This window comes from Trachurus japonicus, chromosome 2 (assembly GCF_045865225.1).
Source record: "Trachurus japonicus isolate A0001 chromosome 2, Traja_1.0".
NCBI classification, from domain to species: domain Eukaryota; kingdom Metazoa; phylum Chordata; class Actinopteri; order Carangiformes; family Carangidae; genus Trachurus; species Trachurus japonicus.
Window position 1 is genome coordinate 3,964,603 of NC_140908.1, and position 27,952 is coordinate 3,992,554.

Below are 27,952 nucleotides of genomic sequence, written 5' to 3' on the forward strand. Positions count from 1 at the left end.
TAGTGATGTTGATTAATGAGCATTGTCCACATTCATTATACAACAAACAATTTATTTTACCTATAAAGAATAAAACCCCAGCAATTTATTTGAAATAAACATTTAGGAAATGCAAGAGGCTGGAGTATAGTGTTGTTCTGCACATAGTGGAACTAGAAAGCACAGATAAAAGTTGACGAGGTCTGCATTTGAACCCGTGGACACAGCAGGTTGCATGCTAATCACCTCTGCCACCTAAGAGACCCCCTTTCTCCCCCAATGAAAATATGAATTATTCTTTTGATAAGAAATCCTCTGACGGCTTCGAGAGCAGTTTCATCAGCTGAAGACTGACATCACAACCTCCTCATTTCAGTCAGTGAAGGACAAAATCCGCAACACCGGTGACAAGTGAGATTTACACATTGAAATGATGTGAGATATGCATCATCAGCACTAACTTGTGAGACTCCCCACACACAAACGCCAAGTTGCAAGCTCCCACCGGCTCAGCGGCCCCTGCTGTGTTTTGTATTTTGTGCAATTCAGCCAAGTGAAAATGGAATTATCTATTCATTGAGCTCCGACGGTTTGGCTCCCCCGAGCCAAGACTCCCGGACAATTCGCTTTGGCTCCCTTGACTTAGTCAAGTGTGACAGCTGTGTTCAAATCCACAGGCATCTATCCATATAAAAGAGTAGCGCTCACCTCTGCGATCAGATCATATATATCATGTGATAAGTAGCAACCCTTCTGTACGTGGAATATTTACCTGTGACCCAGGACTGAGCCATCAACACTTCAGCCTATATTTGGGTTGTGTATACTTAGTTAGACTAAGCTCTGCTCTGTTCTTACTGCTTCTGTGCAAACCATAATTATGATTCCCCATGGGGATCATTAAAATTTCATCACATCGCTTCACTTTGTCTTATCTTTAGGATAGGATTAGTACAACAGGGCACAGTGCGTCATTTGAAGGCTTTTCACAGGGGGGTTGTGGAGTACTTTTTCATAGTTTGACTGACAGAGCCTGGGTCTCATCATCATCAGACATGAATAATGTGTTCCAAAGATCATTAATAACGAGCAGTAATAATCTTAGAGGTGAGGCGATTGCAGAAAAAGAGCCGAGGTTTCCGAACCATCCTTTTAATCACCACCTTGCCACGAGGCTGGATTTCATACTGAGCCTCTGCGAGATGATCAAATGTTCCAAATTGTTAGCAATGACTGTCAGCCTGCTCCTAATCTGATGTTACTCCTAATTACAAGTGAGCTGAAAGCCCTTTGGAAATGAACCTGTGAAACTGTAGACATGAGTCAGGAAATGAGTCCTGAGCTTGTGGGAGTCGGCAGCTAATTCCTTTTTCTCAAGTGCCGTCAAGAGCAAGACGCTAGACATTAAGTCTGCAATATTCAACTCTATCTTATTAGTATTTAAAGTATCAATGTATTTGTTGATCAGTGGATGATTGACTATCTAACTTGTCTTGAAACTACTCTGGGTTTTTTTGTTTTTTTTTCAATGAACACATCAAAATCTTTATTCAATCTTCATTCACCTCTCACCTCTTTCAATGATCTGCTGATAAACACTGAGGTGCTGTTGAAAGACCCGGAGTGAAGATATTATTCTTTGAAGTCTATTTCAAATTTATGAATAGTTGCCATCTGTGTTTGTTGAATTACTTTACCATATTAACTGAATTATGTTTGGCAGCGGTAATAATTTAGAAATCAGTCTAATATCATTAGATCTGCCAGAAGACTGTGCTGCTGAGACATTCCCATTTCTCCTCAAAGGGAAAAACATCTTGTAATTAAATTTACATTCTTTTCACAAAGAGTTTCTTCCAAAGTCAGAAACACAAGCGAGAGACCTCTTTATTTTTAAATGTCATCATGAGATAAACAAATTCAACACTGATTAGTTTTCTTGGGTCTTTCATTCAGTCACTTCAGGAAAATGGTAAATGTGAATATAAGGTAATTTAAAATCTATAATCAAGTCACGTATTGCATTTTTGTTAGGACATGGTTCTCGAGACATCACAGGAAGTTGAATAATCCAGTCTGATTAACTTTAATGAAGAATAATTAACAGCTGTAATTGTCTGTGAAGCCACACAACTCAAGTAAGACCAGGCTGTGTTTTGCACTTGACTCATTTTTGTCCAATTGGCTTTCCAGGAATAAGGATTTGCTTTGTATTAGACGTCAACATTCGTTTCATCATCACCATGAATGGTTGTGTTTTGGAGTCGTTTTACTAAACACTCCAAGTTATAAACCACTGCAAACATCCTCGGTTATGAATGTCTCCTCAGAGCGGTCAGTCGCCTTTTGTGCCTGATTTGTGTCCACACAGCTCTTCAAAAAGTGTTTAGCCTCTTATTTAAGATTTATATATTTTTCCACCACAGGATTAGAGACAGCCTGAAGCGCTTTACAAGAGCTTCAGCTGTTGCTGCGTCTACTACGCCCTCTACGTGATATGAGAAAATGATGGGACAGGTCAGAGCGAGCTGTTGGTATACTAACTTAGCATTGGCTGTTGTTAAAGGGATAGTTCACCCAAAATTCAAATTTCACTCATTATCTACTCACCCTCATGTGGACTAAGGGCTGGGAGAAGTTTCAGAGTCCTCCGTGCCTTCTCTGAGTTACAGCGGGGCTCCGTGCAGCACTGCATGTCCATATGACGGTTGCAAATGCAGCTCACTTTTCGCCCAAAAAGACACACCAAAAAACATCCAAATACCTCCATGCTGCTCGTCTGTAATGTCCCTCTTGTATTGAAGCCCCAACATGAGAAATTGTTCCGAAAAAAGTCTATGTTTTAAGCTTGTTTGTAGCGGAAGCTCCCAGTGTCTCAGTTCACTGCTTTGTCTGTGTCAGTGCGAGATTTGCACTGACCGGCGGAACAATTTCTCATGTTGGGGCTTCAATACAAGAGGGACATTACAGACGAGCATTATGGAGGTATTTGGATGTTTTTTGGTGTGTCTTTTTGGACAAAGAAAAGTGAGCTCCGTTCTCAACCGTCATATGGACATGCAGTGCTGCACGGAGCCCCGCTGTAACTCAGAGAAGGCACGGAGGACTCTGAAACTTCTCCCAGCCCTTAGTCCACATGAGGGGGAGTACTAGATAATGAGTGAAATTTGAATTTTGGGTGAACTATCCCTTTAACATTGCTATGTAGCAATATCAAAACACAAATAGCTTAATAAACCAACTCATGAGACATATCTTCTTCAGCTCTTGTCATGTCCTAGCAGGCACAACCTCTTTGTCAGGATACGTTCAGGGATACGACAGTGTGTCTTGTATCCTAAAAGATTCAATCAAAAGATAGTGATCAGGGTCGTGTTCTCCTGTCCTCTTCTTTATGTTCAGATCAATCACAAGGGGAAAGCACCATCACTGAATACCAAGACCAGTCTCACCTTGTGTGTGTGGTGTGTGGAGGATCTCTAACACTGAACTTCCCTCCGACGTCCTGTTGGATAGATCTAGACTGTATAAATCTGACTGATGGCAGATTTGACCTGTTGGCCCTCTATCCTCCACACATGACTACACTGTATTAATGGGTCTTTGCAAATGAATCCTTTGACAGCAATTTAACATAGTGCTCAATGTGCAGAAGCCCATCTCTGTATCGCATTTTATCACTGTAATGACTGGAGTTAGTTACAGTCAGCACAATTCAACTCAATTAGTCTTTCTCTACCATCACCGCATGAGGGAATAGTATCGATCCTGCAATACTTTGAAATTTTAGGAAGTTGGAAAGAGCTTGTTTATGGTGCACAAACAAGCTCAGCACATTCTCAATTACCCATGAGACCCTGTTGGACATGTATGTGAGCCTCTGGTGCAATTAATTCATCCTCTCTCAGCTTCATCAACATATTTTTTAGAAACTAAAGTGAATATTTTAATGTGAAATAAAGTGAAGAAACCAAGCCAACTTAACAAGAACCATCTCTACAAAACAGGCCGTACTGAACAATAAGCCTGATGCCAGATAACACATGTGCAGCGTGAGTGTGTGAGCTCGAGTCTATTTTAAGTAAAACACTTAGCAGACAATCTGAGGCAGAGTTACGGCACCACGGTCTCTCTTGAGGGTGGTAAATTCACTAAATCCCTGTCCACTCTGCTGTCCCTGCAAACACAATGACAGGAGGACAGATGCCTGCCAATGTCTGAGCGGCAGGCTGGCTGCAAACTGTACAACACTGTGTCTACAATGATCACACATACCAATACTTTTAGTAGGCTATATCTATGTGTATGAACAAGTTGGGATTAGGCAACAAATGTTAATATCAGTCGAACTAGTAGATACCCATCCTCCACCCAAACCTCCACATTTTTACTTCAGAGCTCACAAACTACAGAGTCGTCCAAAAAGAAAATACCTCATATGGCCAAGGATTAATTACCTCTGCAAGCGTTCATCCAAAACTGATTTTGAAACTCTCTACTTCTTCTCTCTTCAATGTTATCAGAGCTTCGGTTTGGAGTTGACCAATTCCACCGCTGCTGAAAAATACTTCAGACTCTCATTCCTGCACAGTGAGTCAGAGAAACAGTGTCTGTAGTGCTGCTTCACTGTGATGAATTACCCTCTGCTTTTCACAGACAGCCTGTCCCATGGCCAGACAATTTGTCAGTTTGACGTCTCTGTTAATACCAATACCTGAACAAAAGGGAGGCACCGTCCCCAAACTGCTCGACGGCAATAAAAGAGATGTCTTCCTCAAACATTTAACACAACTGATATACACAATTGCTCAAATTGAAGTGGCTACCTATCCTAAAATATTAATGATAGGGCAAAACAACTAAAATACTCTGGATTTCTTCTCATCAGAAGATAAATGTGAAACACCTACAGTACTTGCAGCAGTTGTCGTGCCCTCTGAACAGTGAGTCTCAGCTCCTCGAGGGCAGGAACATTTGTCGGTTCCAAGGTCAAAGCTAAAAACAAAACTTGATTATGGTTTTGTGTTGTTGCTCCTTGACTCGAGAGTGGCCATCAGCAGAAATAACCCCTTGTGTCCTATGTTTTGTCACTCTGCCAACCAGTGTGTTTGCCATTTTTGTGTCGTTGACAGTGAAGTTAACACAATATTTGAAGAAGTTCCCTCAAGGAGTTACTGAGATATTGTTTCCACCAGGCCAAAACAAATGTCACCTTGATATTTGACCTTAGACCTTTGGAGAGGGAAATCTAATAAGCACGTGAATCCTTACTTGGAATTTTTACACTTTAGTTTTTGCACAGATTAAATAAAATAAAATAGTAATAGCCTGATGAAGCCCACAGGGTGAAACACGTTGCTGCTTGACTTTTTAACAATAAATCAGTGTTAAAACGACCACTTTGTGTGCGGTGGAACTCCTTCCTTTTTTTATGGACTCAATTCCTGAAACCACCGGCACCAATGTGAGGTTCCTATCTGTGCTGTGCAAGGCAATCTCCCCCTTCTAAAATAAAATAGTGTCATGACAAAGCCAGGCCAGATGTCTTTGTGCTAAGATAACAGCTGCAACAGGCTGCAAGCGCCAAGTGACCCTTGCTTCATATTTAGCAAGAGACATAAGAGTGGGGTCAGTCTTTGCTTGCTATTGAGTTGACCTGTCAGTCAGTCGAATCAGGTGAATGCAACCCTAAACAAGCCTCTTTATAAGGCCTACTTAACAAAACAGTCATTTCAAAACTGGCAGCAAGAAACTCATTAAAAGAAGCGAAATTAACTATCCTACAAGTGCTGTCTCTTATGGGATTTTTGAATGAAATTAATCATTCGGCGGAGGTGTTTGCCAGCTGATTCTAATAAATCACTATGTAAACAAAGCCAGCAGGCGCCAGCTCTCTCCGAAGGGGACGCGACGCCGTCCAATTACTGACTTCCTCGGGACTGTGGAGATGCTAAAGTTTGGAGGATTCAAAGGTACCAGAGTGAAAATCGATCACTAATTATCGCTCATATGTATCAGAGTCATTAAGCCTCTTAATCATGCAGCGACCGCAGGGTCGACAGCCCAATAAAGCACGGCTCTTTACGTTTTTTTTTACTTACACTGTGGAGACTAGAGTTGCATCACTGAGGATTAACGGCCAGTGAATTCAGTCACGCATCATATGCATTGAGTCTAATGATACCAGATGAACCCATAAAACTCCACCTCAACCTCCCCCATCCATTCCTCTGCTATCGTGAGTTAATAAAGTCAAGGCAGGGCATTACGGATCAATACAGCTGCTGCACAGCTGAAGGACTGCTGCACATGTTTGAGGGGATCTTTATTAGCGCTGTCATACTCCTCAGACATCAATATACACCCTCACCATCTGTAATATGCACTGTTGCATATAAAAGCCTTAATCTCTTATTGATTTCCCTTCACCAATCCATACTAAAACAGAGGGATTTCTAGTCGGCAGCATCTCATTATCAGGAAGTGAAGAAGCTCCAAATATTTTGTACCCGTCAGTGCCTGCGTTTGCGTCGTTTGTTCCACCTCGCCAGGTCGCTTCAAATTTTTCCAATTATTTGATCTGATTACTGTGATCATGTTATGACAAGCTACATTACCGCGCACATACCCAAAGGGAACGAGATGTTAATTCCAACAAGACACCTATATTAGAAATTGGTAAGATATTATATAATAAACTCCCGCAAGCTCCCCCTCCCCTTTCACAGCTATTTCTGTTGGAGCCATGCACAGCTTCTCCACACTAACAGTACGTTTCCCTGTCGTTATTTTTTCCGTGTCGCTTCCTCTGAAAAGCGAAACAGTGTCATTTTAATGCTTATGAGATTCACTTCATGATTACTTATCTCACATGCACTCAAAGAACCGGGCGAGCTCAGCAAAGTGCCACTTTGCATCAGCGGCAATGGGAGAGTGTCCAGGCTGAGCCAAGGTGCAGCTACAGATGTTTGTAGGTCATAAACAAGACCCCGTCTGAACTGAACTGCTCTCAGGAGTCCAGAGTGATGATTATAATGTGATGTACACTATGTCAGATGTTGTTTCTAGTTTGGACTGGAGGAGCTTTTGCAGCAGCTCTGCACTGCAGAATTAACACATAGATACAAATCCTTCAATTTCAAGTCATTAGTTCACTGTAAGAAAATTAACTATGAAGGACAAAGATGACAAAATTATACATAGAAATAAATACTTAAATGCCTGCAGGAATATGGAAATAAATGAATATAAAAAAATAAATAGTATTTTCCATTACCAAAATGAATTTATTTTGCATTTGGGCATTTACATACATTCTGCAGCCATTAAAATCAAACCACAAGACTCTCAGGCAAGTTCTGCAGTGGTTAGAGGTTGAAGCTGGTTTATAACGTATATTTGCATTGGACACTGGAGATAATGATCATCTCAAAGGTGTGAGTCACACTGAATTTTAAACTATGTTCATCATGTCTGTGTGTCTAGATATGTGAAGTCATGACTCAGAGAAGGAGGGAAACCTTTGATATGTGGCATCAGGGTCAAGTACCTTACAGCAATGTTTTTTTTTTTAAATAAAGACAAAATATTCTCAGCTCAGCTTCTCCTGGTGGGAGCACGCCGACCAGAAACTGCTGCAGCTAATACACCGACTATAATAAGAACATCAAATAGCCCCAGCTATCACTTGAGCAGCAGGCCACAGATACAGCTGCTGCTCCAGCTGTTGACCACGTTGGTCCAATCAGCAGCTGCCAAACGACAGTTAACTAACTTCCAGCTCCAGCGTGCAGCTCTGGCCTCGTCTCTCTCTCTCTTTCTTCCTCCTGTTTAAGTCTCCCATCATTCCCAAGAGAGGCACACCTCCTGAGTGTCTACAGTAACTAAAAGAGAAAGGAAAGCCGGGGTGGCAGCAGTGTAACGGAGCTGCCTGCATATAGACATTTGACTCCAAGGCTGGTGAAAGATAAAAGCTCAGAAAGATAAAGGTTGAAGCCTCCACCCTGCAGTCAGGAAGTGTTGTCTATGTGGCCTTGAGATGAGAGGGGTTCCCTCCTATTCATGGATTTCTAAAACAAATCCCTCCGGCTTTTTGATTGTTGCTTTAGTTGTTTGTGCTCCGCAGCGTCCTCAATGCATGAATATACATTTTTATAGATTTATGTTGATCAAACTGCTGTTTACACATAAAATACGCAGCTTGTTGTGTATTGATGGTGGTATCAAAACCAAAGCTTGAAATATGTGATTCATGCAAAAATTGTATGCATTTCCCCCCCCATCATAACTCACAAAATAAACCTGCGTCAGTTCTTTTGCAAGCAAAGAGCAAAATCTCCAATTCAATGAGTTTGACATGGGCAATTCCACAAGTGGTGGGTTGGGGTGGGGCTTTAATTTCCTGTCCCAGGGCTACAGTATCGCAGCTCAGAGCAACAATACGGCTGCATAATCAGGCTCAGCTCCTCGGCTCTGGCCTGAGGGGAGACAGCAGAGGAGGAAGAGCTGGTCCGCTAAGGATTTAAGGTAAATAAAAGACCAGTGTTTGTGAGTCACCTAGAGAAAAGAGGGAGAGTAAGACAGGAACCGGGGTGGGAGCGTTCATCTGTCTGCAGGACATGTGTCTTGGTCAAACACCAAACAAGGCCTCACACACAGTGTTTGATTGTTCTTGGGATAGTTGAGCCTTTACACTGCCTGCCTCCTGTATAAGGTCAATAATAGTAATGCGCCACAGAGGGAGGAACGGCTGTGAATTATTTAGTTGGGGGAAGATTTGAAATTTTCTCGATACTGCAGCAGCAGCAGCAGCAGTAAGGGGAAAAATTAGAAAAAAGTACTCCCGCCCACATTCAGACCTCATTACCTAATCAGCCCACTGGTGCCCTAATAGAAGACAGAGCTTAGGGGCCCTTATCTCCTCTGGTGTTTGGTTTAATCTGCACAGCAATTTGAAAATTATACACAAGGAAAATAAACATTCAGACTTAGTAAAACGGCTGCGGCTCACTGGGACTATACTGTGGCATTATTGACGCAGAGAGAAGCAGCAGTAAATTGGGCTGCTTGGTGATTGATTGCATGTACGGAGTCTGAGGAAGTCGCCCTGATTGCAAATCATTTTGAGGGGTAAAAACACAGTCACATCAGTCAGGGAGCAAAAAAAAAATACAAGAACATGGGTGATGGCATGGAGGAAAAGTGCATTTAGTATCTGTTACAGGCACATTTTAATATCTATGATCCAATCACACCAGGCCTGATTACAGCTCAGGCAGGGACTCTAAATAAATGAAAGCTGCAAACTCGCTTTTATTTTGTAGGAAATATTCAAAGTCTGACACAAACTTGTTTTTATGGATGGAAATAGCTATATTAAAAAACATTTATCACAATTTTATCTGCCAGATGTTGCTTTATGGTTTTGGCTGATGCACTTGGATGCCATGAAAAGAACATAACAGTGTGACAGAAGATGATGATGGTGATGAAAATGAAGAAGAGAAGAGCTCACCTCTGGCTCTGGTGGCCGGTCTGGGGAGCACGGAGCTGTTGGTGCAGCTCATGTTGTAGTCGTTAACTTCCACGCTGAGGTTCCCCTGCTCCACGCAGCCCGCAGACACCTCCAGCACACTGCCGTTCACCGCCGGCAGAGCCATCCTCCTCCTCCTCCTCCTCCGTAAAGGCGCTGAGATTAGGCAGCAGCAGCAGCAGCAGCAGACTACTACACCTGTTTGCTTGAAGACTGGAGTCGCGCTGGGAATCAATCAACTCACCGTCGCTTTGTTCGCCTTCATAACACCCGGAGAATGGGAGAGAGAGAGTTGGAGAGGGGGGTGAGGAGGGGCGCGTGGTGAAACTTGGGCGAAAACACGTCCAAAGTTGAGTTTTTCTGAATGAAAAAGCGTGAATAAGTGACGGTAAACCGGAGGGTGACAGTTGGAGTGTCGGGAGAGCCCGTTTGAGGCGCAGCGCTCCCAGCAGCGGAGTGTGGAGGAATGAAGCTGGCGCTGCTAAGGCAACTGAGCAGCTCTCCGTCTCTATCTCTCTTTCACACACATCCTCACACTCCCTCCCTTCCCCTCTCTCTCTCTCTCTCTCTCTCTCTCTCTCTGTGTTTCCATTCAATTCAGGCTGTCACTGTATAATTTAGCCAAAACAGTACATGAATAGGCTTCTTATCTATAAGGCTGCAAAATGGAGTGAGTTCAAATTGAGAAAATCGCTTCATACATTCCATGCAAAGTTTATGGAAACAATGGAGTTTAAATGTATATATCGTATAGTGCATATGTTGGCATTTGTGCACAGGCAGAATAAATGATGCAAATGGGCTGCGGTAGTGACAAAACATATTATAATGGCCTTGTGGCTGATGCATGACATGTATTAGGTAGTGATGCATCCAGTGTTTTACTGCTGTAGCTGCAGAGGTGGAGCTATACTGTAGCTTCAGACTGCTATAGGGTTACCTGAAGCCCAGCGGTTCTCAGCTGAGACACAGCCAAGGTTAATCTGATGGTTAATGAGGCAGAGAAGCAAGAAAATTGCTGCACTGATTTGTATTTCATTAATTACGATTTTGGTTGTTTATGTTGGAGGAGAAAGTTCTTCCAAGTCTCTCTCTCTCAGCTCTATGATCAGTTTTGTTAGGACTCCTCTTTCACTGAAATGGTTCAATTCAGCGTTCCACCTCGCGGATCGATAACGGAACAATTTCTCTCTCTGAAGTTGATTTCTCTGCTCGACTGAACAACCTCCAGGTCCTGCAGGAGTGTCAGGGGAATCATCAGGAGGACAAAGAGCCATAATTCTGCGGAGAGTGCAAACTTCCTTTTCCCTAAATTGTCTGGTGATTTACAGAGCACGATGCCATCCATGGCTGCAAATTGGTTTTTGGCATGGGGATGGACCTGCAACCACCACTTCGACCGTCTCAAAAGGATTTGTTTCAGAAGTTGAGAATATTTCCTGTGGCCCGTGGAAACGGCTGTTAAATTTTCCACTTGGCTGTTTGGCCGACCCACAGGTGCGAGGCGAGAGGTTTTGGGAGTCCTGATGGCTTGGTTTATGGGGAACAATCTCACTAGTGCCGCAGGGTTTTGGTTCATGTGTTGCTGCTCGAGATGATACTGACGCTTTGAAAAATGTCTGGAGGCTGCGGAGGAGGAAAAGGGAGTTGGTTCGCTGTGTGGTGGAGGAGGAGGAGGGCATCCCTCTTTGTGTTTGTGATTTGTTGTGTGCTTGTTGTCAGTCCTGCCGATGGTTTTGCAAGTACTTCAATTGTTTTTATACTACTCTTGTGTGTGGGAGGCAAATGTTTGTGTGTGGCGCTCCAGTGTGCTGATGTTTCTTCCACAGTTTGAAGATAGTGTTGTATTAATGTGATGCCAAAAGTCTCTCCCCTCCGCCTCCTAATCCAAAACCTCCGATGCGAATTTGGCAGCTGCTCCGTATTTATTTTCACTGTATCAAGGTCTTTGCACTGGTCATGACCAGCATGTCTGATGAGATGGGAGCTAGTATTCAGTCTCAGATACTCCAGGGCGCCAGAACATCCTGCTCCAGTAGAGGAATTTTTGTTGTTTAAATCCACACACAAAAAGCAGCTCAGTAAAAGCTCTTACGTTTCTCTTGTGCGTAAAAGGGAATGTGAGTCGTCCTGTTTGAAGACTCCTCATTCGCCGAAGGACAGCGAACTCAATACTAATGAGCATGCACCGATCTTTCCTAAAGCTAGAAACAGGAAGATTGACTTTGACCTTTGACGATGCAGAATTATTAGTTGCTGCTCTGACAGGGTAAATGGTGCATGAGTATGCTCTGTGAACCACAATGGAGCACAGTAATAACACGCATAAACTTACAGTGAGTACAATGGGCACCTGAATCAAATAAAAACTACCGACCAAAGAGCGTTTCATATAGCAAATGAAATTATGTCATGAATTGGGTACCGTTGTGTAGTCAGCTGCTTTAAATGGACTGTCCCTCAGTGATCAATACCCGTGTATAGGACACAGAGACATAGATTTAACTGGTGAGGTTGGTTTTAAAAGAAGATTGAGTAGGGCAGCAGCCATACCCTTTTGAAAACCCACTTTGAAGTCAGTTCTGTGCTGTAGCCAGTGAGGTGTTCTCAGTGTTGTCATTCTGGATGCTGCAGCCCGCTAAGCGCTAAGAGGGACTGCAAGGTGTATCTTGCAGTCCCTCTTAGCGCTCGGGCTGCAGCATCCAGAATGAGGAATTACCAGTCAACCAATCTGGATTAATCTGGACTGAATTGCAGCGAGAATTTGCTCAGATGTGAAATTGCCACGAGTCACAGAAGAAGTCTTTCCGCTTGTGTTTAGCAGATACAGTTATCAAGTCAATGAAGTGAAACGTCATGTTCAAGTACTAACAATGCTGGGCTAGCAAGTTTGTTTGCATTGCTGTGGATTTTACGGTCACCTGACCGGTTCAGATAATACAGGTAAAGTAGGGCAAGGTCACCACAGTACAGTTGTCTGTAGACAGTGTTTACAGTTTTGTGGGCAGTGACGGAGACAAGCAGCGATCCTGACAAAATGATTTTGTCATATACAGTAGGAAACCTGATGCATATCATCTGCAATCTACTAGTTGCATGGATGGCATTGGAAAAATATTGTGTGTGCTCACAGCAACCGAGGCTGGTTCAGAAGTATCGCTATTTCCCTGATTTAATTTGACCAGAGAATTATTAATATTACCTCAGTTCATGTATGCATAATAATGACGACTGTGCTCACTGATCTCATTTGAACCCCAGAAGCGTGACAGATTAAAGGAAAAACCGAAGAGCAAGTGTCTTAGAAAGGTGTCAGCTTCAGTGTTTAATGCTCCTTGGCATTGATCAAGTCCTCCACGTGCTCTATACTGTAGTCAGCCTGGAAGAGACGCCCACATTCAGGGTAGAAACATTTTCATGACATGAATGTTAATTGCTTCATTGTACCATGTAGGTGTGGGAGCATCTGTTTCTTCACTCAGTTTTTCTCCTCATCATAAGTGTAGACAAACACAAATGGTACCTGTCAAGTAAATGACCTTCAGATACAAGACAAAAATCAACCTGATTACCAGTGCATGTCCTTAGGTGTGTGTATTCAGAGGTGTTTGACATGAGAGTCTTTGACAGCTTTCTTTGTCAGGCCTTCCTTGTCGCCCAAGGATATTCTCCTAATCCTGTCGGTGAGGTTATTATTTTAGCTTAGTTTAGCAATAAGCCTGAAACCATGCAGCCTGGTTTCTGTCTAAAGCAAACTAAAACTGCCTACCAGCACCAGCACCTCTGAATCTCTTCAGTTTTTATTTTTTATTTTTTTAATTGTGTCAAAAAGGTGTTATCTTTGGACAGATCCAGGCTTACCTCCTCCCCATGCTGCCAGTCTTAAGATAAAATTGTCTCCTGTCTTCATTCATTATTTGTGTAATTGCCAAGAACTGGATAAGAAAAATTGATTTCCCTTTCTCCCTTTGTGTCCAGGTAAGTATGAAGCTTTAGGCAGATGATGGTTAGCAAGTATAGCAAAAAACTGGACAATTCAAAGTTCAAAAATACACTACTACAATAATGATAATATTAATGATGATGACATTAACTTTATTTGATGACGTTACAGTGCCTTTATCACAAGTCAAACCAGTCGTAAGCACAACCGTGTTCTTTCACAGTAAACACCTTTCTCCCATACCTGGAAGTCTTGTTTAAAAATACTAATACGGGACATAATGACACTGGTTTGTCAGAGACAAAGACAAACACTCACACACTTCAGTGCAGCACCAGCAGACGTTTCACCTCTTAAAGTCCACTGACCCTCAGAAACCCGAAGGCCCCTCAGGAATGCGAACCAAAAAACCTGCGGGTCTCCTCGACTCTGCAGCCTGTGCAGATGTTGACACAGCTTTTCCTCACCACATGCAACCTACAAGTTTACTTCATCTCGTAAAAACAGTGTAACGCTGCAGTGAAGTGCTGGAGTGTTCATTAAATGCTAGAGGAAAATACTCGGTAGGTGATGCAATGTTTAAGCCTTTGTGTCAAACTAAACTTTATCACGCAACCACTGGGTTCAGGTAATATTATGCACACATATACACAGACAGACAGACAGACGAGTGGCCTGCCTCTCTCATCCAAAAGCATTAGTGCTTTCATCCATCATTATAAAGAAACAACCCATGATGTGTTCTTTGATTCTTTTATCTAGGACACACACACACATCCTGGTTTTGTGCACACGGGGCTGAAGAAGAGACAGGTCTTGTCTCTGCATCTTATAAGCAGCTCATGAATAGACATGATGCACATGTCAGCAAAGGAGCGGGAACAAAGACTTAAGTTGCTGAGGCGTAGTTAACATGCAAGCATTTTACTGTCAGAGTGAAACCACACAGCAGCCAGACTGAGACAGAAACAGCCCAGAATAAAGAAAGACTGCACTTCCTGACATAATTAATCTCCATGGACTGTAGCTGGGATTGAAGAGCTCAGTGTGAATGGTGATGAAGCTACATACCATTGGTTGAAAACATAAAAACACCTGTTTCACCAAAAAGAACATCCCATTTTTCCAACTCACATTGATGGACTATTTTTGAATTTTAAAATTGTCCCCTACGTTATCAGGTGTAAAGGTGTTGTCACACACTCTGTCTCTGTCCCACTTCTATGATCGTCATACGCTACAGGTTTGAACGGATCTCAACACTGTACTGACCTCTGCTGGTATCTATGTTGAAAACAGATCCTATGGGGGACAGATCTGATTTGCAATCAATGAAGTAGCTTCAAAGTTTCAGAGTGTAAAAGCCGAATAGCCTGCTCTGCTAGATTCTTACACTTTACAGGATTCCCGCGGGGTCTTAAAAAGTCTTCAAAGCATTGAATTTGGGAATAATACCTTAAAAAGACTTGAAAAAGTCTTGAATTTGGGAATAATACCTTAAAAAGACTTGAAAAAGTCTTGAATTTTGATGTCTGGGTCTTAAAAGCTGTGCTGTATTTACCCTCTCCGTATTGCATTTTTCGTCAAAAGTTTAATTTGTCAACCCGATTATTATTTTTGATCAATGTTCTTCTTGGTGACTTATGGATAGTGGAATAAATCTTGTACTGTGGAGCCTATATGGTATTATCATACAGTGAGATTTTGATATCATGATTTTGATATTGTTACATCCCTAGCAGAGCACAAAGAGCAGAAAAATAGTGGGATGATACAGTGAATCTACAGTAAACGCTCTGAAATTCAAGGATTTCATTTCTCTTTGCCGGTAGGGCCGTGAAATAGGTATTAATTTTTGATATAAATGGTCTTAAAAAGACTTGAATTTAAACTGAAGGAACTGAAGGAGACTGAATAACATACCCAGTGTGTTTATAGTACACAGCTTATTAAGTGTACAGATGGTGGAGGTTACCTTAACCCTCTGGGCCTGTCAAGAAATGTCTGTAATGTCATACAGTCTCCCTGAGCACAGTTCATGATGACCATCTTTTGTTTTCGCCTCCTTGTTGAATGAGGTTTATGCCTCTGGTTTATTATGGAGACTAAATTCAAATGTTTTTAAATGTCAAAGAACCTGTTGATGTGCAGTAACTCCTCATTAGTTTGGTCAAAGTCTACCATCTGACTTAACAGGACAATTATGAGCTCCCTGCTCATCCCCTGATAATGATCTTATATAACCACTGTGCCATAGGATACATTTAACTCTGATATCGTGGAGAAAACAACAGCAGAAGATTCCAGTAATTAGCTAGATAAAAGTAGCACTGCAATCTAAAAGTGAGTCTCCAGAAACTACAGATAGCACAGTTTGGCAAACAATCTCCATCAAATACTTTTTACGTCAAGGTTGAGCCATGAATTAAAAAACTTTACAACAAAGACTTGAGCAATTAAAACGTTGCTTTTTGCCAAAGCCTTGATCATATTCCAGTGTCAGACAGCTTCATTCAGAAACACACATACACAAAATAAACCAGTGTCTCCTTCAAATTGCATTAACGTACAATGGAAGCACAGCAGCAAATGAATGCAACAAACTGCGGCTTGATTTCATGTTATGAGGATATACAGTTAACATTTACATTTGAATTCTCAGCATCAATAAAATATTCACAGGCAACATGTTTGTTTTCCATTAGAATAAAGTCACAGCTTTCGGCTGGTGAGATTGGATCTTGGCTCGACCCTGTAAAGTGCAGTGAGATAATGTATCTTATGATGTGATACAGTACAAGTAAAATTGATTTGTGCTTCCTATGAAATGCATTTGCTCTTGCAGGTAAATTGTATATTCATGTAAATCCTATTAGACAGGGCGGCCTCCACTATTGCTTTTAAGATGACTACTGTTTCCAATTCAGATCATTAGGAACCAACTTGCACTAATATGGAGCTAACCATTCAAAAGCATATTCCTTCAGTTAAAGCAATTGACGTGCAACACCTTCATTTATGACATTCATAAGTATTAGGTGAACCTTTGCTCTTCTCTAATAGCCTATTTGTGACTTTGACTTAATACACTTTATCTAATCTTCCTCTTCTTTTGTTCTTGTTATAAAAACATGTTGTCCATGTGCAGCTGAACATGATGCTATTGTTGTAGCCTAGCAGACTGGACAAAGCAAACAAATGAAGCAATGGTTTCCAAAATCCCAGTCACTAAAGGTCTTAAGGTCATTTGAAGTTTTAATATCCAGAAGAAGATACATACATACAGTAGTTTTAAGAACCAAAACACATCTCAATTCAGTTTTTATCCATCTCCTCTCTCATACTTACCTGATGTTAAGGTGTCCTTGTTTTAGGAGGAGACTATGTACAGTAGCTAAGTCACAGAAGTCCTGACGTCTGATCAAACAATCAATCAATCCACAATAGGTGTGTTGAAAATGTGAGAAAAACGAGTGCTCTGGACTGGATGCAAGGATGAGTTAAAGTTAGCAGTTGAGAAACATGAAAGGTCACGTGAAGAAGGTAGATAAGAGAAGTCGAGAAAGGAGCTTACACAGCAGTTCAGTCCGACAACATGTGGCTCATTTTTTCCTACTGTTTTATCAGTTAGTCATTCAAATGACCCTAATAAAATACAGTGCCCGGCAGTAAAGCAAACAAACAGTATAAAACCGTCATTACTGACACATTATGTACTCATATGCTCCACCTATAAAGTAGTCAAGGGTCTCAGCCCAGATCAAACATTAACTAATGTTGTACCAGTGATCTGTGGCTGAGGCAAAGGTGTGTCTTTATCTGATGGGTGTCTTCTATAAAGGCTTTACTGAAGTTAGTGCAAACAAGAGGGTTATTTGATCACAACGTGACAATGGTCAACTCTGTCGGACTGAGCCTAATGGTGCTGCTCTCAGCAGTGGGAGCAACAACAATAAAAAGGTGAGTTTTATTCATACAACTGCATTGTTGAAGGGTTTTTGGAGATAAAAGTTTGATTTCTTCTAACATGTACAGTTTAGTATTCAGAGATTGAAGGAGCATTCACACAGTTTTCAGAGTTTCAGTTAATTCCGAAAACATTTGACAGATTTATAAATAATGAAAATGATTGTTATATTATTAATAATATTATGATTGTTGCAGCCAAGTTAATTATTCTGTTTTTCTGTGATTTTGTTTTGGTAAACTCAAGAGCTACACATGATGATGGATATCATAGCCAATGACATTTATTTATTTATTTAAAAGGATGCCAATGGCACAAGCTAGTCTTCCTTGGGTCCGAAGTACCTTACATCGAAAAGAGATGTAAACATTTTCAATATCATATCAGTCAAATAGACATCTTAATACATGTTTGCAGTAAAACTTACAACAGCACATTGGTGCTGTGAAATCTTACATTTTACGGCTTACATTTGATTGCATTTAAACAAGTTGGGAGTAGTCTTAATATCAGTCATTCATTGAACAGGAACAAAACAGACGGGACGAAACAGGGATAAGATATTATACTTGCCAGATTGGATTATTGCTCAGCTGTTAAATAGTGCATTCTTAGATGCTATTTGAATGATGGTATTTGAACATTAGCTTAGTATAAAGCATAGTAGTGAGTAAGTAAACTGGCTAGTTAGTTTAACAGTTGTAGTTTTAGCTTCATGTGTCATTTTAAAGGAGAGATTTGATCTAAGTAAATATTTGGGGTCACTGTGAGTGTGACTAATTTTCTACATGTGTGGACACTGGACAGTGGATAAAAATGAGTACATGTGTCTCATGTATTTGCTGTATTTGTGTGAAACAGAGTGGAGCATGACTACTACAAATACCACACCATGCAGGAGGTGAGAACGCCTGACCACTATTCACACTTTGACAAATCATCACATACACACATGCACATGCACTCTGTCATCTTTCTAATGCGTACATCTGCCTCTCCACAGATCTCCAAATGGATGGCTCAGATTGAAGAGCAGTACTCGGATGTTGTCGAGACAGTTCACTATGGCTTCACCTACGAACACAGGACAATCAGCCTGCTGAAGGTACAGTATTCCCACACGTTTTGAACAGTCAGTTTCACAACCAGAGTGTGGATACTTTGTGTGTTTGTGCTGTGGATTTATTAGAGTTTGTCTTTCAGATTGGTCTGCCCACTGACGAGAAAAAGAAAGCTATCTGGATGGACTGTGGTATCCATGCCAGGGAGTGGATCTCCCCAGCCTTCTGCCAGTACTTTGTCAAACAAGTAAGGGACATGACTTGACTTTTTTTTTTAAAGAATAATTTATTACCCTAAAGTGTCAGTATTATTTATTGAGTTCCCAGACTACTTTTACTTAGATTTTGTGTTTCTTGCTCTCTTAAATCAGCTTCTAGAGACGTACAAAACGGATCCAAAAGTGGAAGACATGATGAAGAACTTGGACTTCTACGTCACGCCAGTGCTCAACGTGGACGGCTACATGTACTCCTGGAAGGACAACACCGTCAGTGCCTTCATGGATGTTTATCAAATTAATGACTTTTCCAGGGTGCAGCTCATAAAACCACAGATAAAATCTATTACGGCAGTGGCTGTTCAGTTGACCCAAAATTCAAATTTCACTCATTATCTACTCACCCTCATGTGGACTAAGGGCTGGGAGAAGTTTCAGAGTCCTCCGTGGCTTCTCTGAGTTACAGGGGGGTCCACGCAGCAGTATTTGTCCATATTTTCTTCGTCCAAAAAGACACACCAAAAAACATCCAAATACTTCCTCCGTCTGTAATTTCCCTCTTGTATTGAAGCCTCGACATGAGAAATTGTTCCGAAAAAAATTAAATAAGTCTATATTTTAAGCTTGTTTGTAGCAGAAGCTCCCAGTGTCTCAGTTCACTGCTTTTCCTGTGTCAGTGCAAATCTCCCGTGATTTGCACTGACCGGCGGAACAATTTCTCATGTCGGGGCTTCAATACAAGAGGGACATTACAGACGATGGAGGTATGGAGGTATTTTGATGGTTTTTGGTGTGTCTTTTTGTACGAAGAAAAGTGAGCACCATTCACAACCATTATATGGACAAATACTGCTGCGCGGACCCCGCTGTAACTCAGAGAAGGCACGGAGGACTCTGAAACTTCTCCCAGCCCTTAGTCCACATGAGGGTGAGTAGATAATGAGTGAAATTTGAATTTTGGGTGAACTGTCCCTTTAATAAATCATTTACTGATGCTCAAAATACCCCAAGTACAAAATCATCTCATTTTCAAAATGAGTGGAAGAGTATTTTAAGACAGTAATCAGTGTTAGCATTAAGATTCTGTAGTATGTACAATGTTAAGTGCTGGTTTAATTTATTACCAAATAATTGAAAGATGGATCTGAAGCAGCTGATCTGACTGAGTGAATATAATGACCCGTACAGACTCGACTGTGGAGGAAGAACAGATCACCAGGACCTTCAAACTGCAGCTGTCTCGGCACCGACCTCAACCGCAACTTTGATGCCAACTGGGGCAGTGAGTGCCGTAGCTGTCCATCTGCATTTATACCTATCCATACATTTCACATTTTTCCAAGGTGTTCCTGAAGTGTCACTACACAATTTGTTGTTAAAGGGATAGTTCACCCAAAATTCAAATTTCACTCATTATCTACTCATCCTCATGTCGACTAAGGGCTGGGAGAAGTTTCAGAGTCCTCCGTGCCTTCTCTGAGTTACAGCGGGGCTCGGTGCAGCACTGCATGTCCATATGACGGTAGCGAACAGAGCTCACTTTTCTTCGTCCAAAAAGACACACCAAAAAACATCCAAATACCTCCATAGTGCTCGTCTGTAATGTCCCTCTTGTACTGAAGCCCCAACATGAGAAATTGTTCCGAAAAAAATTAAATAAGTCTATGTTTTAAGCTTGTTTGTAGCAGAAGCTCCCAGCAGTGCTCTTCCTGGTCCGTCCAAATCTCGCGCAATTTGCATTGACACCCAGTTCACGGCTTTGAATTTTGGGTGAACTATCCCTTTAAGAGGTAATAATGTTGCACTTTCATTAAGCAGGTACAGTAAAAAGACAGACATTTGAACTTGTGGGAGGAAGTGGTGTTGCGATCATATCTCATACCGATTCTCCTCCTTTAACAGCAATTGGCGTATCGAGGGAGGACTGCTGCTCACAGATCTACTGTGGGACAGGACCTGTGTCTGAGCCCGAGGCCCAGGCCGTGACTGACTATTTAGGACGCATCAAGGACGACTTCCTGTGTTTCCTCACCATCCACTCCTATGGGCAGCTCCTCTTGCTTCCCTACGGACACCCCAACTTCACCGCCGACAACTACGATGAGCTGGTACTCACCTCTGCTAACACAGCTTCACAATAAATATCCTCCATTATATCACATAATAAGTCAGGATAGAGAGCATTTTGTGCATCGTTATAAGCTGATTATAATTATCACGGCATGTTTCTACATTAATAAAGAGACTGCTCTGCCGATTGCCATAGAAACCCACAGTAACAAGGATGATAATGTTAATTCTTTTCCAAGGTTTTGGATTTTGGGATACGCAGTACAGTTGAATGATACAGGATTATGTCCATTAGTTTCCCGGTCTTTAGCAGGACTTTAACAGACAAGAGGCCGGCCTGCTCTTAAACGTTCTTGGACCACCAGCAGGAATGGTTTATGAGACTGCAAATCTGATGTGAAAATTTGTTTGGTCATTTAATTTGGCTTGAATGGACAGAATACCAATAGCTAGATATTGATATTGAGTGATTGTGATGCATATTAAGCAGGGTATTCAACAATAGACTTCCCAGTGCTCCCTGTTGGGCAAATTATGTGAGAGTGATAAGCTTTGGTTTGACAGTTTAAATATGGCTGTAGCTTTTGAGACGTCGCCCATGGGTGATGACTTGAAGAGCAAGAGACCAAAGCAGTTTTATCACCAGGCTGTAAACTTGTTAATTTGGTTAAAGGTTAAAGGTTTGACATTTTAACATGGGAGTGGAGGTTATTTCATTTATTTATCGGCCAATCGTAGGTTTTAAAGTCTGAAGTATCAACCTCCTTATTGGCCTCAAAGGTCCAGTATCATATCTTTGCATATAAGAGTGAATCTCCACTTTAACTTCACATAAAATAGCAACAAACAACCAGGAAAACATGAATCACTTTCATTTAGAAATTAAAAGACAAAATACGCAATGAACAGTAAACATAATAAATCAGTCCGTGCTCCTCTTCTTCTCTCTGCATCAGACATATTCAGACATTTCAAACTCTTCCCATCACCACAGTGTTTGTGGAACATACTGTATCAAAGATGACATCATGCCTCTCATTCTTATGTCCGTCACAGCTGAGCCTCATAATTTCTGCTCATTTTGCCAGATACTTAGATCAGTCACACAACCTAGTATAATAATAATAATAATAATAATTCAATACTGTAGTTGAATATAGAGCAGAGCTGGTGTACCTGCTAAAACCCACTGACCCACAGGTTCAGGACTGAACTGACACAATAAGCTTCCATCCACAGGCACAAAAGTTCACATTCAGCTCAAGATCTCCGCAGCAACTACATCCCTGCACATTTGGGTCACTGCATGACTAAAGCTAATGTTTGCTTCCTCAGATGGAGGTGGGTTTGGGTGCAGCAAAAGCCATCTGGGAGGTTCACGGGAAGAACTACACTGTAGGAACCTCGCCCGACGTGTTATGTAAGTTTACACATCCCCGCTGAGCGTGACAACTTGTTTTGGTTTGGTTACCGAAATAAAAATAAAATCTCTTCCCACAGACCCCAACTCTGGTTCATCTAGAGACTGGGCTCGGATGCAGGGGATCCCACTCAGCTTCACCTTTGAGCTGAGGGATAACGGGACATTCGGCTTTGAGCTCCCAGAGGATCAGATCCAGCCGACCTGTGAGGAAGCCTACAGAGGAGCCATGCACATCATCACCTACGCCCACGATAAGACCTTTAATGGCGGCGTGGCTGCTGCTGCTGCAACCGTGTGGAGCATGCTGTTAGCGCTGTGGGCCACCGGCACCAACGTGATGTGAGGTGGAGAAAACATGACACTGAATATAAGGCTACAAGTCAAGCCGAGTTTTCAAAATCTCACATAAGCAAGATGTTTTTTCAATGGCACTGAAATGAATAACCCTTGGTTCAAACTTTAACAGCTTTAAAGTATAATTTTAATATATCATCAATGTCATTTTGCAGTTAGAAGTTGGTATTGGTGCATTTTATTATTATAAATATTCACATATACTTTATATTTATGTTCTGCTCATATGTGTGTTTTATTTGCTTAAAACTGGAATAAAATCACAGCTGGTGCTTCTTCTTTATTTTGTAACCGTTCAAAATATTGGCAGAAATGACAGTATGTTTTGCATTTGACATTTAAAAGGCAGCAGCTACTGTAATAAAATAATGATAATTAAAAAAAAAAAAAAGGAAATGTCCATTTAGCCCCTGAAGGATGATTAGGTTCCTCAATGTAACGTGAAGTTTCAAAGCTGAGTTTCAGTGTTTTTTTCCCCGAACGGCTGGAAGCCCTGTTGTCTCAGAGTGGCCAGCGGCAGGAAGAGCTCCTGCTCTGGAGGAAGCTCATCCCAGGGCGTCCACGTCCAGCCTGAGAGGGAGAGGAGAGGCCCACACATCGATTATTATCACCTGCTCAGGTGGCCAAAGATGTTTTTTTTTTTAAAGCCCCACTTCACATACCCTCATTCTTTTCCGGCTCTAAGTTCTCTGGCTCTCCTGACTGCTTCCTGTCCAGGTCTCCCTGCATGAATATGGTGACGTAGTGGTACTGCTCCTCCAGCCTGAAGGAGTTCACCACTGACGCAAAGCGGACGTTCGCCAAACGCACCCCGGCTTCCTCCAGAACCTCCCTGTGAGCGCAGTCCTCCCATGTCTCTCTGTCACACACAGAATCACAGTATGTCACTCCAATGGAGGCGTCACATGCAGTACAGCCCCACCACCACCACCAGGTCACATGAACTGTACATTAACAGCAGCACTCATCCCACCTGACTGCCTCTAACCAGACTACATTTATTATATAGAAACTCAGTGCTAATGAGAACTTATTTGGCAGGAACTTGTAAGAATGCAAATCATCAATATGTCTTATTATTAGTTTATGATTTATAATTTGGTATGAAAGTAAATTACTAAATGTATTTATTATTTCTACAGTGATCATCATAGTGAAACGTGTAAAGATAGATAGATAGATAGATAGATAGATAGATAGATAGATAGATAGATAGATAGATAGATAGATAGATAGATAGATAGATAGATAGATAGATAGACAGACAGACACTTTATTTATCCCGAAGGACATTGAGTTTCTCAGCTGCACAATAAACATCATCATTCAACAGCAAGACATAAAAAGTAGTTTAAAAAAATGAGTGCATAGAGAATAAATACAAACAGTGACAATTATATTGTGGGACATCATTCCCCTCATTCCACAACTCCTCTCCCTCCCCTCCACAAAGCACACGTTTTTGCCACAAGATATGTGTGTTTGAGTGTATTTATATGAAAGTTACTGTTACACATTCATTGCCTCTCCTGTAAACGCTTCACACCGGTGTCCGTTTTTTTTTGATTTGGTTGTTGTTGTTCTCCACCTACCCAAACTCCAGATGACCACCGGGGAGCTGGTGCTTCCCTTTGCCCACGGCGGTCCTCCGTTTGCCCAGGAGAACACACCCGGGGTGGGCTGAGTCTGTCACCAGCACCCCGACCCCGACCCCGGGCCGTCTGACAGCTTTATCCGACATAAACTAAAAAAAAAAACGCCTCATAGATCATCCATGTTAGCTAAACTCGCGCGTGCTACCCGGTAGCGCCGTTTATTTGTTGAGGAGGCGCAAGAGGCTTCACCTCTCTGTACTTCCGGTTTCGCTTTAGCGCTCCTTTGGGAAAGCCGTGGATCATAGACGCCGTGGATGTATTATACGATTTCACAATAATAAGAATCCAGGCCAGTCCAGTAGCAGGCAGCAATACTGTGCGTCATATTTTGTAACATGATTAATAAGTAGCTGCTATAACTTAACAAATTACACATTATATTGTCACACATGTTCCCATTAGCTGGTTGACTGCAGCACATTTTTGTAGTGAAACACTCCTTGGCTATGGTGCTTTAAACTTCACAGTCACAGTCAAATATCCTCCATCATTTTATGTAGATTTAGTGATTTAGTGATTCCGCTCAGAGGGGTGCAACACTGCCATCTAAGGACAGGGTGTGCATACTCTTTATACTGATAAAACAGTAGCCTAACTCTATGACTGGAACAGGTCGGCTATAATCCATAGACTGTAAAAAGCTATAATCACTGCTCTTATCAGTTGTAAATCATTGTATCTTTGACTTCTCCGTTTGATATAACAGGAGATATCGGACTGAACATGTGGCACAACATGTGACAACAGTGAGAGAGGTTGGATGAGAAGTTGTTGTTGTTGTTGCTCTCAAGTACTGTACACAAACACCAAGCAGAGATTTCAGACTTTTACACTTTCAATTTTATTATATATGATTTTTTAAAAACAGGACTTTTGCCTCAAAGTGAGCAAATCGACAAATCAAGATTGTGTTTCAGTGTTTTTATGAAAAAATTAGCTTTGATGATTAATTAATAGAAAAAATAAATTACACCCTGATGAAGGCGTCTGCTGCTACAAGGCATAGTTCCCTAGAAATTCATAATTAACTTTCCAAACAGTCCTTCAGATAGGTCCTGATCAATAATAAATGAAACAGTCAGAGTTAACCCAAGCTTTAACTGATGGTTTTTAATTAAACACATTTCAAATGACAATCAATTCAGGTATTTAATTAAAGAAATACAGGAAGAAGATACAAAATGGATGAGTAAGAGAGCAGACTGAGTTTTGTCCTTGAGCGAGAACGATATTTCAGCTTTTGAATTTGTAATGAAATAATTACAGTTTTTAACTTTTCAATATTCACCCACCAGTATTTTTCTAACATATAGAGATCAATGATGCTGCAAAAAGCCAGACTTTAATTACTGAACTGAATAAAAAGTGTGTTTGAGCTTGTTGGATCAATTCACTGCCACATGTTCAACACCCACCACTTCTTCTCTCCTCCTGGCCTCATCCCTCTCTCCTGCCTGCTGCAGCCACTTCTTCACCACCGACTCCACCGCTTCGTCTGCAGCTCTGGCACAAACACTGTTCCTCCTCACCGCATCTGGAGATGAAAAACTTAAATGATGTCTTTAGATGTAACTGGCTGTGCCAAAGTGAATGTGGTTTTTTGGGTTTTTTAATTTAACTTACCGTTAACAATATCCTTCAAACATGAAGATGCAAAGGACACTTTGTTATTTTTCCCTCTCCAGTCCATTCTCTGTGCAAATGTATTGGACAGCATCCTCTCCAGTATCCTCTGTACTGTTTGATCAATTGGACGTCCATCAGTGTCCCCAAAAAAGCTGATCTGAAATAACAGATACTGACAGTTTTATAAGTGCTAGTGAAAATAAATGCACAGATCATGCACATAAAGAGCAAAATAAATTAGGCTATACTTCACATACCCTTATAAACAAGTTAAAAGGCGGTGTATCTGTTTTTTCTGTCTCCTCTGCTCTCTAAGTATTACTGTACTTATTAATCAAATACTTATCACTAATGACCTCACAGTTTGGGGCTCAACCTATAAGATAACTCCTTACAAGCTGATTCTTTAACCCCGGGGTTTCACTGAGCTTCAGCTCCAGGTTAACGAGTCCTTCCTCATCTGTGATGGGGAACACGGCCCTCAGATCCGCCTCAGCCGGGTCATTGTGTTGGTCCGTGTTGGTGAGTTTCAGCAGCAGCTGCAGCATCTGGTTCTGCTGCTGCTGCAGGTCTCTCAGCTGGCTCAAGATCTCCAGCTCCACTGCTGTGAAAAAAGTATAAACACACTCACAGCACAGGAAGGTTGTCGTAAATAATGAAAAATAATGTTTCAATCGTCATTTTTAGTGCTAATTATTCATTAACATGACTGAATCTGCTTACGAGTGGGACTGTGATGACAATCTGGTCTACACACAGCTGATTCAGTCACATCGATGTTGCCTGTGAAAATTAAAGACAATCAATAGATCAATATACATTACTGGAACACATTAACAAAACTTTATTATAAGCAAGAAGTAGATTTACGTTTGTGTTTCATTTTCATGTGGATGTTGAGGCAGCTTTTACTCATCACCACACTGCACCGTGGACACGCTGGAAGTTTGTTTGGGCCTGTTTTTGATGGACACGGCTCATCTGAAGGCGCTGAGGCTGGTTCATCAGTCGCTGGGGGTGCCACCATGTTTGACAGAGTATCCGAGCTCCATGCTGCTGCTGCATAATCTCCTTCACATGAGCTCAGTGTGTCACTGATAGCAGCACGGCTACGACTCAGATCTGCAGCAGGCTGCCCCCCTGATGATGCTGATGGAGGCTGCAGCTTCACAGCATCATCATTACAATCCTGCACCGTGACGCCGGGGCCGTCTGACGGATCTGACCTGTGTTTTCTGTTCAGATGATGAACAAACTGGCTGCGATTCAGGAACAGCTTCTCACAGAAACAATGGAAATGAGCTAGTGGCCGACATCCCAGGTTGCACTTGTAGATGCTGAACCCTGTGGGCGGAGGAAAAAGTCTTATTAGGAGTCATAACAACTACATCAAAGATTGATTCTGATTATGTATTATACATTATAAAATACTTGTTTATGAATATCCCTAAATAATAACATTTTCTCTTATTGTTTCCTGATATATCTCGAGCTGATACGTGAGCAATTTTACCTTTAAAGTGAACAGCTCTTGTGAGATGACACCTGAGATGTCTAAGGACTTTATATCTGTGCGCTGGCTTGTAGACATGAGGACTGCAGAGAGGACAGTGGTACAACATGCAGCACTGAGAGCATCTGTGCACCGGCGGCAGCTGGCTCTCCTCCTGGATGGTGATGTGGTGCTGGGGGGAAAAAAGGAGTAGAAAATACAACAATATAAAGAAAACAGTACTTTATAAATGTTATTAAATGTAACAGAGGACAAAACCCCTCTAAACAACTCATACAAAGTTATTCTGTGATACAAAAACAAAGATTTACTGAGAGGGGACATGTTTACTCAGGGGCTAGTTTTAGCAGGAAGCTAACACACACAGCCGGTCCTCACACAGGGAAATGGTTTGATATGGAAACAGCTTCATTACCTGTGACATTTAAGCCAGAGACAGCTCTCACTTCCTGCTTGACAGGACAAGTCAAACCTACACTGGCGTGGCTTTAACCTGCAGACTGTTTGTCTCTGTTTCCTCCAGTAAAACCGAGTCGGACCGTGTGTGTGTGTGTGTGTGTGTGTGTGGCTGCTGGGCTCAGACACAGGCGCCCTCTACTGGCTGGGTGGAC

The 27,952-nt window shown here is 41.7% G+C and overlaps 4 protein-coding genes across 5 annotated transcripts in view; 1 reads left to right on the forward strand and 3 right to left on the reverse strand.

Moving 5' to 3' along the window:
- cckbra (cholecystokinin B receptor a) overlaps positions 1-10,167 on the reverse strand; it is a 30,749-nt gene extending 20,582 nt beyond the window's left edge. The window contains exon 1 of the mRNA XM_085796057.1: positions 9,494-10,167. Coding sequence (XP_085652183.1) covers positions 9,494-9,638 — 145 coding nt within the window. The 5' untranslated portion in view covers positions 9,639-10,167. The remainder of the gene's footprint in view (positions 1-9,493) is intronic.
- Positions 10,168-17,207: 7,040 nt separating this feature from the next.
- LOC146990622 (carboxypeptidase O-like) lies at positions 17,208-23,007 on the forward strand. The gene is made up of 9 exons (XM_085796114.1): positions 17,208-17,414; positions 18,283-18,322; positions 18,425-18,526; positions 18,625-18,729; positions 18,854-18,970; positions 19,889-19,982; positions 20,603-20,808; positions 22,106-22,190; positions 22,271-23,007. The coding sequence occupies exons 1-9, from the start codon at positions 17,347-17,349 to the stop codon at positions 22,534-22,536; spliced, it is 1,083 nt and encodes a 360-aa protein (XP_085652240.1). The 5' UTR covers positions 17,208-17,346; the 3' UTR covers positions 22,537-23,007.
- Positions 22,740-24,400, reverse strand: nudt15 (nudix (nucleoside diphosphate linked moiety X)-type motif 15). The gene is made up of 3 exons (XM_085796129.1): positions 24,140-24,400; positions 23,210-23,406; positions 22,740-23,117 (listed from the first exon to the last, which is right to left on the reverse strand). The coding sequence occupies exons 1-3, from the start codon at positions 24,286-24,288 to the stop codon at positions 22,996-22,998; spliced, it is 468 nt and encodes a 155-aa protein (XP_085652255.1). The 5' UTR covers positions 24,289-24,400; the 3' UTR covers positions 22,740-22,995.
- Positions 24,401-25,134: 734 nt separating this feature from the next.
- On the reverse strand, positions 25,135-27,917 carry LOC146990624 (uncharacterized). 2 transcript variants are annotated; one of them, XM_085796101.1, is made up of 8 exons: positions 27,757-27,917; positions 27,342-27,513; positions 26,699-27,172; positions 26,552-26,611; positions 26,224-26,432; positions 25,826-25,985; positions 25,618-25,736; positions 25,136-25,527 (listed from the first exon to the last, which is right to left on the reverse strand). In XM_085796101.1, exons 1-8 carry the CDS (start codon positions 27,763-27,765, stop codon positions 25,519-25,521), a joined length of 1,212 nt encoding a protein of 403 aa, XP_085652227.1. In that variant the 5' UTR covers positions 27,766-27,917; the 3' UTR covers positions 25,136-25,518. The 2 variants fall into 2 exon arrangements, with proteins under 2 accessions (XP_085652218.1, XP_085652227.1); XM_085796092.1 differs by having other exon boundaries at positions 25,135-25,736.
- Between the last annotated feature and the right edge of the window lie 35 nt (positions 27,918-27,952).